The sequence below is a fragment of the Nerophis ophidion genome, linkage group LG02 (assembly GCF_033978795.1).
Source record: "Nerophis ophidion isolate RoL-2023_Sa linkage group LG02, RoL_Noph_v1.0, whole genome shotgun sequence".
In the NCBI taxonomy this organism is placed as follows: Eukaryota; Metazoa; Chordata; class Actinopteri; order Syngnathiformes; family Syngnathidae; genus Nerophis; species Nerophis ophidion.
In genome coordinates this window covers 61,403,673-61,417,402 of record NC_084612.1, presented here as the reverse complement: position 1 = coordinate 61,417,402, position 13,730 = coordinate 61,403,673, and the positions used below count along the sequence as shown (strand labels likewise).

Below are 13,730 nucleotides of genomic sequence, written 5' to 3'. Positions count from 1 at the left end.
TCTCTGCTTTTTGCAGATGATGTGGTCCTGATGGCTTCATCTGACCGGGATCTTCAGCTCTCGCTAGATCAGTTCACAGCCGAGTGTGAAGCAGCCGGAATGAGAATCAGCACCTCCAAGTCCGAGTCCATGGTTCTCGCCCGGAAAAGGGTGGAATGCCATCTCCGGGTTGGGGAGGAGACCCCGCCCCAAGTGGAGGAGTTCAAGTACCTGGGAGTCTTGTTCACGAGTGAGGGAAGTGTGGATCGTGAGATCGACAGGTGGACCGGTGCGGCGTCTTCAGTAATGCGGACGTTGTACCGATCCGTTGTGATGAAGAAGGAGCTGAGCCGGAAGGCAAAGCTCTCAATTTACCGGTCGATCTACGTTCCCATCTTCACCTATGGTCATGAGCTTTGGGTCATGACCCAAAGGATAAGATCACGGGTACAAGCGGCCGAAATGAGTTTCCTCCGCCGTGTGGCAGGGCTCTCCCTTAGAGATAGGGTGAGAAGCTCTGCCATCCGGGAGGAACTCAAAGTAAAGCCGCTGCTCCTTCACATCGAGAGGAGCCAGATGAGGTGGTTCGGGCATCTGGTCAGGATGCCACCCGAACGCCTCCCTAGGGAGGTGTTTAGGCCACGTCCAACCGGTAGGAGGCCACGGGGAAGACCCAGGACACGTTGGGAAGACTGTCTCGTGGCTGGCCTGGGAACGCCTCGGGATCCCCCGGGAAGAGCTAGACGAAGTGGCTGGGGAGAGGGAAGTCTGGGTTTCCCTGCTTAGGCTGTTGCCCCCGTGACCCGACCTCGGATAAGCGGAAGAAGATGGATGGATGAAATATGAATGTAAGTTAATAAACTGTGAAAAAATAATACAACAATCCAACATTCAGTGTTGACAGCTACACTTTTTATGGACATGTTCCATAAATATTGATGTTAAAGATTTATATTTTTTGTGAAGAAATGTTTAGAATTAAGTTCATGAAAACAGATGGATCTCTATTGCAATCCCCAAAGAGGACACTTTAAGTTGATTATTACCTCTATTTGTAGAAATCTTGAGTTATAATTGAATAACTTGTTTAAGTTTTTTAGTTATTTTTATATCTATTTTTAAAAATAGTTCAAGAAAGACCACTACAAATGAGCAATATTTTGCACTGTTATACAATTTTATAAATCAGAAACGGATGACATAGTGCTTTATTTTACTTCTTTATCTGTTTTTCAACCAAAAATGCTTTGCTCTGATTAGGGGATACTCGAATTAAAAAAATCTTCACAGGAGGTACATCACTGAAAAAAGGTTGAGAACCATTGTTGTAGAGGACGTTAAAGGCAGTGCAGTCACGACAGCCCTTAATAATGTCGGCTGGGTAAAAATTGGGAAAAATTCGGGAGAACGGTTGCATTGGTAGATTGTCGGGAGGTGCACTGAAATTCAGGAGTCTCCCGGAAAAATCTTGAGGGTTGGCAAGTATGTTGCTAGGGCGGGAAAGCCATTCATAGAAGGTGAATTCATTTAAAAGTGCATGTTAGAATTTTTAAGAAATATTTTCACGCGGCCCAGCCTCACCCAGTTTCTGCATCCAGTGGCCCCCAGGTAAATTGAGTTTGAGACCCCTGCCTTAACCGGTTTGTCAGTTTGTAATTTGAACTAATAGAAATGGAGTGAAACATTACCTAATTTTCAACTCTTGACCAGGCTCACAGACTTTTAGAGGGAAGGAAATGTTCAAGCCTTGTCAAATGGACAGCCCATACGAGTATGTTATAATTGCCCTGGTTGTTTTTAAGTTAATATTATCGTTTCTGGTTACGGTTACTGTCAGTAATCACATACAAAATACAACAAAAAATGGCTCACCAAATGCCACAGGAAAAATAGATTTGTGTGACTACACAGTGTCTATTTTTCTGTAGATAATGATCTACTATTACATTACTGACATAGAATATAAAGCTTAAACGTCTTGATGTCTGTCTGGTTGTTTTCAGTATTGACTGACTGTGGCATTTATTGATGTTTGGCGTTAGCATACAACATCAATGATGTCCAATTAAAACATTGCATACTATTCTGCAAGGTGATTATTTTTTTGTTGTTACTCTGTCTCAGAATTAAATTACATGTATGCAGCAATGTTAGTGGAATGTATGCAAATAACCTTACATCATTTTCTGATACTTATACATGATTCTTTATATAGTATGAATATTCGCACACTTTATTATTCAAATTAATTCATGAGGTCAAAAAATGATTCCACATCAAAGTAAAGGTGCAGGGCAAGATGAATATTTGTCGCCCTGCATGAGAGGCATGAATGAGAAATACACAGACTTCAAAGGCTTCAATGTGCTCTGAGGGAGAAGGCGGCATGAAAACACTAAACATGAGGGCATCTGTGCCATCAATATGTTTATTTTTATACAAGTGTACAGCATTTGTTTGCATAAACCTGTGTGTGAACCTTGTGAGATTATGCTATGTACTGTAACCGTACAATTCAGCACATTTCAGCAGCCGTTTAAGTCACATCTACTCAAGGGACAATAGATAGATAGTACTTTATTGATTCCTTCAGGAGAGTTCCCCTCAGGAAAATACTATCAAGATTAAAATTAGACAGATTTTAGAGTAGTCGGTGTCGAGCTTTTATAGCAGTAGAAATTTATTGTCCACTAAAAATGAGTTAATACACAGCCATTAGTGTCTACATATGGGAATACAAATAAGCACACCTGCGTGAAGTGGGAATATTTAGTCTGAGCATTGATATCTGGGACTACATTAATCCTCTTGGACATGGAATTCACCAGAACTGCAAAGGTTGTTGGAATACTTTTCAAATGCTCAACAATACTTGTTGGAATGATTTATTCCCCCCCCCAAAAATTATGAAATTATTCATACTGCCCAACAGCGCCACCTCTAGAGGCTCAAAAAATGATCGATTATCTGATGCATTGCATTTAGAACATGGCCGATTATTTGATCGATTTTTTATGTATGTTGAATAATGTAATAAGGACAGCGCTAAAATGCGGTATTATTGTGAATGTACTGTAACCGCTTGGTTTTAACTAACCATGGGAGAACCATTGGACAACATTAAGTGTTAGCCGGGTTAGCCTGGAGAGGAAAAGCTACGATATGCAGAGCGCTTTACTGGCGTGAAACAAGAAAAGAATAAATACTTTGTACACTTCAACAGAAGGCTAATAGAAACCACGTTACAGTAGAAAGTAACCAGCCAAGAACAGGAAATTGGCCAGTACATTAATAAATCAGGAAAGACAAAAATAACAATACCGTCCAGCCCCCGGTGAGTAGATAGACGACACACGTCTTTGAGCCGCTCGTTTAAAGCAACTCAGTCCAACGTGTCTGAACATTTTGTGATTTTAGAAGGCAAATAAATTGAATTAAGGGTGCCTGCTCGCCAAGTGCACACATTTGTTTTTTCACTTAGCAGGCTACTACAGCTCTTACGCATCTAGTACACACATGTATACAGTATATACTAGGGGTGTAACGATACACAAGAATTTCGGTTCGGTACGTACCTCGGTTTAGAGGTCACGGTTCGGTTCATTTTCGGTACAGTAAGAAAACAACAAAATATACAGTTTTTGGTTACTTATTTACCAAATTTGTAAACGATGGCTTTTAACATTGGGAATACTATAATCACTCTGCCCACGTTAATTCACATTAAACTGCCTCAAATTGTTGCTTTGATTAAATAAAATGACAAAACCTTTCTTCTACATAGAAAAAGTGCAACATTAAACAGGTTCAAGTCAACTCATCATACTTAATTTATTACAGCATTTGGGAAGCCTGTAGTTGACTTTTATTATGTAAATTTTATATTTTTGTCAACATGTGATAGCAGGGACCCTGCCATTCAAAACTAGGCTGCTAGGGACCCTGCCATTCAAAAATAGGCTGCTAGGGACCCTGCCATTCAAAACTAGGCTGCTACATTACTTACTAATGATTAATGTAACTATAGCTGAGAAAATAGTACAATAGCAATAGGAGAGACTATTCATCCCTGGACACCATGGAGTTCATGTTAGTTCATGTGAAATAACAGACAGACAGGGCTTTGCTGCCCCTAACGCACGCACGCACATATCTGCTCGACGCTGAAGCATTGACAACATGCGTTCTTAAAACGCACTGCTGATTGGCTGTTACATCGCTCTGAATACGCACTGCTGATTGGCTTTTTATGTAACCAATAAGATGGTTGTGTGGGCGGGACAATGCTGGGTGCTCACTGCTCAGAGGCAGAAAGCAGAGCAGCTTGTTAAGACTTTAGTTTACAAACTCATTCGATAAACCCTCGTACCAAACCGAAACCCCCGTACCGAAACAGTTCAATACAAATACACGTACCGTTACACCCCTAGTATATACACATAGTATATATGTAGCCTTGTAGACATATAACTAATATAATCACTAATTGAATATAATACATGTATAATACGTATTTCATTTGTGATATATTCATAATACTATACAATATAATAATTAAAGAGGTGTAAATTATTGGAATTACAATCGAATCGTAGCCCTTGAATAAGAATATATATCCCACAATGGGGAAATGATGTGGTTGCAGTGCATATACAGAAAGTCCACAAAAAATAAAGCAAAACAACTATTTGAATCGTGAGGTGCAGAAGATTCCCACCTCTATCCAGTACCATGCTTGATAATAAGCAAGACACAATCTTGCTACTCATTTGTGTTGCCAGCTATTTAGACAATAAAGGAGTGGTTATGCGGTGAGTCATTTTCAGTGGACATTAAATCTATATTCCAATAAACTGTACACTAGAAAGTATATGCAAGTCATATTTACAGTCTTTGAGTAGATGTACTGAAACCAACAAACTCCCTTTTCTGCAATTTCTGTCGCCAATTGTGTATTTACGTGGAGCAGGTGTGTGTGCGCGTGTGTGTGTGTGTGTGTGATTGTTTGAACCAACCTGGCCTTGGTAAGCATATGTCTGCCATTTAAAATGCACAGCATCTGCTGAGCTGGCGAGTGGCACCTGGTGATGGCCAGAGGTGGACCGCTGCCCCCTGACCGTGTCACTGCACTCATCAAAGTTGCTCTTCCACACCATCACCTAGAGTTCAATGCACCAGTTTGTCACAGTAACTTACATATATCAATGGTTACAATCAAAAATGTAAATTGGCTAAATCAGACCTGTTCATCAGAACCCCCTGAAGCAAAGTATTCTCCGGTTCTGGAAAAGGCCACACTATTTACAGGACCCTGCGGAGAAATAGAAAGGCAATCACATCGCATCGTCAAGACACCTCAAGACATTTTTACTGCAAACTACTTCCCCAGCATGGGGGCCTAAGAAAGAAAGCAGAGATGCAGAGAAAGGGGCAGAGTCAAACGTTGGTCAGTGCCAACAATGATCTCTGTAGACGTGAGTGGAATGAACAGGCCGGTTTGTGTGAGGAATGGTTTCCCAGAAGCACCTGAGAGAAACAGACACTGTCACCGTGGCAACGCAACAACCTGACAGACAGTATGTTCTGTTTCTGCTCTGACTAATGCCTGCTGCCAGGCTGGCACTTGCCATGGCTAGACATACACACACACATGCTGTACATTACTGTAGCTTTAGGTTGGTTGTGTTATGATTTGTGCATTTTCAGCTTTTTACTCCAATCATCCACCTATTAGAAATGAAAATAAAGGCCCACACTAAAGGTCTTCTGTCAACATACTCAACCCCGATGACCTTTCTCAAACTTTGGCATATTTTAGGGATTGGGCAGCCTGGAAAAAAATGCATGTACAAGACAGCCAATGTGTGGATAATTTGCAAGTATGTAGTAAGTAAAGTATGCAGTACCCCGTAACTAGAGACAACATTTTTGGTTGAAAAAAAGTGTTAAACACAGCGCTGTCATCAGTATCTAATTCATTACTCTGCAAGGAGGACAGTAGCTGCATTTTAAATAATATTAATAGTCAGAATCCACCAAAATTTCTGCACATTCCTGCTCATTTTTTCGGTATTTCTTTACTTTTTAAAATGCAATTTGTAGTTGAATCACGGTAATGTGCACAGTGTCACATGCTGTATGGTTGTATTTATTTGCTGATTTTATGCTAAAAAGTAATTCCTGTTACTTTCACTCCACGTATCTTGTAAATTAAATAAAGTTGCCTGGGATGGACCCATACATATCTAAGCAATTCAATTGGTATTATTAGATACAAACCTAGAAAAAAAGACTAAAAAGTACATTAATTTTGGGAAAATTAAAAGGGTCCAATTATACAAAACCAACTTTTCTTATCTATATATACCTGCTGGTGTGTATTTGGTACAGGCGTGTCCAACATTTTTTCCACTGAGGTACGCACACTGAAAAATTAAAGCATGCGTGGGCATTTTGATAGTTTTTATTTTCAAAACAAATAAAACATATATTGTAGCCATTAGGGCTTCCTTCAGTTTTGGTAAACGTTAAAAGGTCTTAGGGACCTAAATGGGTCTCATTCATTAATGTGTTAAAATTATTTTTTTTTTCTTTCAACGCTTAAATATTTACATAACAATTTCAGATCTATCTGTTGACAAAGTTTTAATTCTGTGTTTTATGCCTCTAATAAATTTGGCAAGTGTTTTAAGAAAGACAGTTCTAAAATAAAAAACTTCCTACATGGCAACTTTGTTACATTACACCTGTTTGCTCTTTTACTCTACTTTTTTGTGTAATAAATTATTTTTTAAATGTGTCGCGGGCAATTTAAAAAAAAAAAATTGCTGCAAGTCGCAAATGGTCCCTAGGCCCCACTGTGGACACCCCTGATTTGAAAGCTGCATAGGTCCTAAAAATTTTAAATCAAATCATTTATAAAACAATCTTGGCTTCCCTCATACTTCCGGGAAATAAGCAGTTTGTCATTTTTACCTATCGGTGCCGGTTTTCCCATTGGTGACATCAGCAGATTATCCATACAAGGTAAATTTACTCAAAGTGCATAGTGCGAGTCCGCCAATGTAATCTATAAGCTCCTTGTTTTTTTTTTTGCTAAAATCTTGTTTTGGGGCTGACAAGCTCGCACATGCATCCTCCACGGTTGCCATTTCTAATACAAAGTAAGGTATAGTTCAAACTTAATTTGTCAGCAAACTACATATGGAAGCACTAAAAACTACAACAATGACGGGGAGAAGACGCTGTCGAAGTGGAGGCACGTAAATAAAACAGACCACAAAATGGCGCATCCTGAAAATACTGTCAGAAAGCAGCTTGAGAATGGTCAGAAAAACAATCTATATAAAGTTTTGACCAAATGGTGGTCTACATAACATGTACTTCACAATTAAGTCAATTGTTCTTTAAATGTAGAAATAAAATCATAATAAAGCTACTTTAAAACAAGCAAATGGCACCGATTCGGAGGAATGGCCCACAATTATTACGTCTTGAGGGGCCATTGAATTTAGAGGTTTCACTAGAGTCTGAAGGCTCTAAGCTCTAACAGACTGCAGTCGTTGCTGAGCCAAAAAGAACAATGACACAAATGGCGAGTGTGCATGAGATGACAAATTCATAGGTGTCAGGAGAGAGAACAAACAAAGCAAGGACTCATGACAAGTGAGTTAGCACATGTAACACTAAAATGTGCAAGATGGGATTTCACTGGTTGTTAGACCTCATACCAGTCCAGTCCGGCCAAATCGAATGTGAGAACATCAGACATTGAAGGGAACAGACACCAGTCGGACAAACGGAAGGAGCAGAAACAAAGAAGGAAGAAGAAGAGGAGGTAGAGAGGATCTGTATGAACTGAGGAAGAACACATTCTGTTTCTGAGATGAGTCATTATGAGTGGGCTGCTTGCCTGGCAAGTACTAAAATAAACTGTATACACATACACACAAAAACAAGTAAATGAACACACATTCTGTATTGTCTTCAGCAAAACAAAGTTGTAGAAGGTCATCAAAAAGCTGACACAATGAGTAAAAGTAGGACCATGGCTACTTTCAAACACAAACCTGTTGGACAACTAGTGTTGCATTATTGAGTCACTTTTTACATCCAGACCAAAAAATATTAATACACCAGCCAAATGTTGAAATTCAACTTGAGTTATCTGGTGAATAGGTACCTTCAAACAATGGAATTAGCTATTTGAGGCGGTTACGTACAGAGACCACACACAAATAGTGGAAAAACTCGAGTAATTGAGACGCCTATTAAAAAAAAAAAAGTCTACTTTTGAGATTTTGGACCTAGATTATGCCGGTACATCAAGATGTCACTGTACACCGTACACTGACTTCAAAACCCACTCATAAAACACTTTTAAAAAATAATAAAAGTGATTGCTTTAATTGAGGGTGAACGATTAACATTTGAATCCATAATTTTTAAGCCGATATCAAGAATTATGACACCACACCAATTATTTAAATCACATTAAAATACAGTACAGACCAAAAGTTTGGACAGTTTCTCATTCACAACATAACTGATGGTCCCAACCCCATTGATAAAGCAAAAAATTTCACTAATCAACCCTGATAAGGCACACATGTGAAGTGAAAACCGTTTCAAGTGAATTCTAATAGTGTGCAAAGCACTAGTCAGAGCAAAGGGTGGCTATTTTTAAGAAACTAGAATACAAAACATGTTTTGAGTTATTTCACCTTTTTTTTGTTAAGTACATAACTCCACATGTGTTCATTTATACTTTTGATGCCTTCAGTGACAATCTACAATGTAAATAGTCATGAAAATATTGAAAACGCATTGAATGAGAAGGTGTGTCCAAACTTTTGGCCTGTACTGTAGGTCTGATAACTGATACTTTTTTTTTTTATTTAATGAGGCGCGATTATCCATAAGTATTATTGGCTTAGTGTGAGCAAATCAAGCACTACTTTGCTCTAACATGCATGCTGCATAGGTGTGATTGGCTAAGGACAAAAATAAAGATAATATATGGCACCCCTTACCAAGATGCCCTCAGACCCCCGTAAACATACACCCCTTTCACGCTGCGTAATTGATAAGAATATAATGTAAGATTTCTTCAAGCATTTTTTGTTGTCTCCTGTGGTAATTTTAGGTACAGGGATTAAGTCACTTTAGGGAGTGGGGTGCCAGAAACATGTTCAACTTTATCAAACTTAAGTTAAACTACCAATGATTGTCACACACACACACTAGGTGTAGCAAAATTATTCACTGCATTTGACCCATCACCCTTGATCACCCCCTGGGAGGTGAGGGGAGCAGTGGGCAGCAGCGGTGGCTGTGCCCGGGAATCATTTTTGGGGATTCAACCCCCAATTATTAATGGAATACATAATGACCTGCATAAAAAAAAGAAGAGTGTTGACTTTTTCTACCTGAAAGTGCATAAGAATAGGTTTAATATAAAAAACAGACAAATTCGCAAATAGTTTTAGCATAAATTTGTCATAAATTAACTACAACACAAAACATCCACAAAATGCTGTCATTTTGTTCGATCTTTAAAAAAACAATTTTCTGAAAGAAAAAAACTAAAATTATTGGAAAAACTAATTGTTCATTTTTAATGTCAAATTAAAACATAAAGCATTTTATTCTATGAAAATAAAGTCTAATAAACAAGCATTGTTCTTCTCCAAGTACACCACGAGGATCAGCGCAACAGTTTGGCTAACAAACATGAATAGAAGTGATTCCTCTCACATCTCATACTATGGTTGTATGGTGTACAAGTATTAACAAAGTACCATAGTACCTAATTAATTAAAAAAAAGTACTATACTCTCTTAGAGAAAAAAGCGTAACTTTTTTGAAACGCATGCTGCCATGCGGCGGTGACCATGCTGAGCCGAGGCCCATATTGAGAAACACAGAGCGTAAACAAGCAGACACAGGGTGGAGAGGAAGAATGGCATAAATCAAGGAGTTTAAAGAGTGACAGGTAATGTAGTTAACCAGCTCCTCTGTTCACATATAGATACATAGATGTGCAGACAGTTGGTTGGTTTGTTGCCAAATATTAGCGGCGTGAAAAACACCCACTGAATGTTGTAACAAATTCCCACAAATTGATTTGCTTTATCTTTAACAATGCGTGATTTACGTGCTACATGTCATGTCTTTGTAGTTTAAGACATAGTATAGATTTTAATATTTAATTTTTGTATTTGTCTAAAAGCACATGCCAAGAGTGGAAACCATAAAACATGATGCATTAAATACAATGTCAATAAATCATTCTATTCTATCCTAATCCTAGATTATGGCAATCGATATATAATGTAATAAACTGTAAATTGCTCTTTGAATGTATTAAGAAAAGCCCAGTGTCTTTAATGAATTATTCATAATTCTAGTCTTATAAAATTGTATTTAGGTGCAATAAGAAACTTATGTTTAATGTATCAATATTTTCTGTTAAAATGAAGACAATGGTGACATTATAGTGGGCCCCTTTTTATCAATAAGTATCAAAATATTGGTATTGGGACGATCCTATCTAATACACAATCGTAATGCCTCACCAATAATTATGTGTGCTGTCTTTTTATAGCCTAAATTCCTCCCCAAAAAAAATCACAACCTGAGCTCACAGTGCAAATAAACATGGCGTTGATTGTGTACCATTATTCACGGTTTCATATGAAGACTTTTCGGATCCTATTTGCAGCAAATGTTCTGCAAACATCGCACAAGGAGCGAAAAAAAATATTGAGTTTCTAAATAGTAATTACATTACAATAGATACAAATCAGTTATCAATGTTCTGTCTAGAGAGGCAAATTAGTTGTTGGTATTGGTGTCGGCTTGAAAAAAAAACTAATTGTGCATGCCTCGTTACAATTATTAGATTGGATTCGACTCCAGAACCCTTCCTGTCTTTCCTCAATTGTCATTGATAGCTAGTGACAAAGGAAGCTAAAAAGCTAAATGTATAGAAGCACAAACAAGGTTTATGCCCTATGTACGACTCACAGACTTATAAACATATTTTAAATGACAACATGTATATCTAAATGATCATAAAAGATAATCAATAGAACAGAGGGAGTCGGGGTGAAAGTCTAGCCTTTAGCCTAGTCATCAGGCTGGCGCTAGAACTGCCACTTTCATCTTAAATCACCATAAATGATTCCCGGGCGCGGCACCGCTGCTGCCCACTGCTCCCTTCAATTCCCAGGGGGTGATCAAGCGGATGGGTCAAATGCAGAGGACAAATTTCACCACACCTAGTGTGTGTGTGACAATCATTGGTACTTTAACTTTAACTTCCATCTTCCTAGATAGCTCAGGTGTGTTGCTGCTTGCTCACCAGAGAAGGTGAGATGTTTCAATGCTGCTTCACTGCTTGCGTAATATAATTTCAGTGTTGACCTCACTGTATGTTTTGAGGCCTGACTGTAAGAAAGTTGAATGTAGAACGTTACCTAGAACATGTATGATGTACTGCACGCTGTATGTTATGCTTTATTATCATATATTTATACATTTAACCAGTTAGGGTATATGTGATGTGTTTTTGTGGTAAAAAAAAAAAACTAACTGCATATTGTTTTTGAGGATAAGCACAATTAGGGAGTTTTTCCACAAATAAATAAGTATTTTAACTAAAAAGCTCTGAATTTGCATGAACATGAGTGTCGAATAGCATAAATGCGAGGATCTGCGATATTCAGTTGTTTTGTTGTTGTTTTGCATTGTTCTGAAAGTATTTAACAATAGATCCATCCAAAACAGTCTTTTGCTACTTCGTGCCATTTGCAGCAAAAACATTATTTTCTTATCACCAACATTTGGCCAGACTCTGAATAATTTCAGACTTACCTACACAGTATATTTGTGTGTTTTACCTGGTGTCCATGAAGTGTGAACAACAGCTTTCCCTCAACAAGGTCCAGTATCTTGGTTGTCGAATCATTGGACGCAGTGAGGAGGAAATTACCAGACGGATGAAAAGACAAGCTGTTCATCACACCGCTATGGACTGGAAAACACACATAAACACACAGAATAAATCATGATGATGAACTGTATAAGAAACATAAATGTAGCACATATTGTAAAACTTAAAACAACATTTACAATAAGAGCAGTATAAAGACTCCACAATAAGTTTTACTTTGGCATGCATATCAGCATTAAATTCCACTCAGCTGTAGATCCTTCAATGCAGCACAAGACTTTGATTTTATTTACTCCATCGTAGCTTTTTACAAACTCATTGTGCACAATTCATACGTTAAGGCAGTGTTTTTCTAACCTTTTTCGAGCCAAGGCACATTTTTTTCATAAAAAATATACAAAGGCACACCACCAGCAGAAAAGGTTAAAAAAATGAAACTTCACCAGGTTATTGTGCCTTATTTTGAGTTTGTTGTTGTTTCCTGTGTGTATTGCTTTAGTTCCTGTCTTGCGCAGTTATTTTGATGACCCTTCCTGTTTTGTTGGCGTTCTCCTGTAGCAGCTTCACCCTTCCTTTGAGTGCTATTGCCCGCACCTGCTTTGTTTCCACAATCAAGACTATTTAAGTTGTGCGTATGCTATCCTTCTTTGTGGGGACATTGTTGATTGTCATGTCATGTACTTTGTGGACGCCGTCTTTGCTCCACACGCTGTAAGTTTTTGCTGTCGTCCAGCATTCTGTTTTTGTTGACTTTGTAGCCAGTTCAGTTTTACTTTTGTTTTACATAGCCATCCCTTTGCTTCAGTGCCTTTTCCTAACAGGACTTGCCTTTTGTTAATTTTTGGTTTAAGCGTTGCATATACCTGCACGCTGTCTCCCGCTGTGCTCTGCATATTGGGATTACAACAAACCATCCTTGACGCGTTCCGACTCCTACAAAGCAATGAACTACATGCTGCCAACTACTGATATGGAGTATTACACGATTACCCTGCCAAGCTCTACACAGCACAGGCACTAGACAAAGGCATATTATTATGAATATTGATTTGCAAAAAATATTTTTCGGACCAATTAGGTGAAGTTGCATAATTTCTCACGGCACATTTGTAAAATCAATGTGTTACGGCATGGGTGTCGAACTCTGGCCCGCGGGCCAAATTTGGCCCGCCGTGAAAATTAATTTGGCCCTTGAGGCAATATCAAATTAACATTACATCTGGCCCGCCGTGTAAATTAATTTGGTCCCTGAGGCAATATCAAATTAACATTAGTACTGCCCCGCCGGTATTATACAGCCGCATTCACCGCTAATACTCATACTTGCCATGAATTGATTAACGTGGACCCCGACTTAAACAAGTTGAAAAACTTATTCGGGTGTTACCATTTAGTGGTCAATTGTACGGAATATGTACTGTACTGTGCAATCTACTAATAAAAGTATCAATCAATCAATCAATTGCCAACCCTCCCGATTTTCCCGGGAGACTCCCAAAGTTCAGTGCCCCTCTCGAGTATCTCCCGAGGAAACCATTCTCCCGAATTTCAACCGATTTCCACCCGGGCAACAATATTGGGGGCGTGCCTTAAAGGCCCTGCCTTAAAGCGTTCTCTACAACCTGTCGTCACTTCCGCTTTTACTCCATACAAACAGCGTGCCGGCCTAATCACATAATATATGCGGCTTTTAAACACACACATGAGTGAATGAAATCATACTTGGTCAACAGCCATACAGGTCACACTAAGGGTGGCCGTATAAACAACTTTAACACTGTTACAAATATGCGCC

The 13,730-nt window shown here is 38.7% G+C and overlaps 1 protein-coding gene across 1 annotated transcript in view; it reads right to left on the bottom strand.

Moving 5' to 3' along the window:
* LOC133543422 (POC1 centriolar protein homolog A-like) overlaps window positions 1–13,730 on the bottom strand; it is a 65,635-nt gene that overhangs the window by 31,581 nt on the left and 20,324 nt on the right. The window contains exons 7-9 of the mRNA XM_061887983.1: window positions 11,883–12,016; window positions 5,222–5,290; window positions 4,995–5,138 (exon numbers count right to left, since the gene is read on the bottom strand). Coding sequence (XP_061743967.1) covers window positions 4,995–5,138; window positions 5,222–5,290; window positions 11,883–12,016 — 347 coding nt within the window. The remainder of the gene's footprint in view (window positions 1–4,994; window positions 5,139–5,221; window positions 5,291–11,882; window positions 12,017–13,730) is intronic.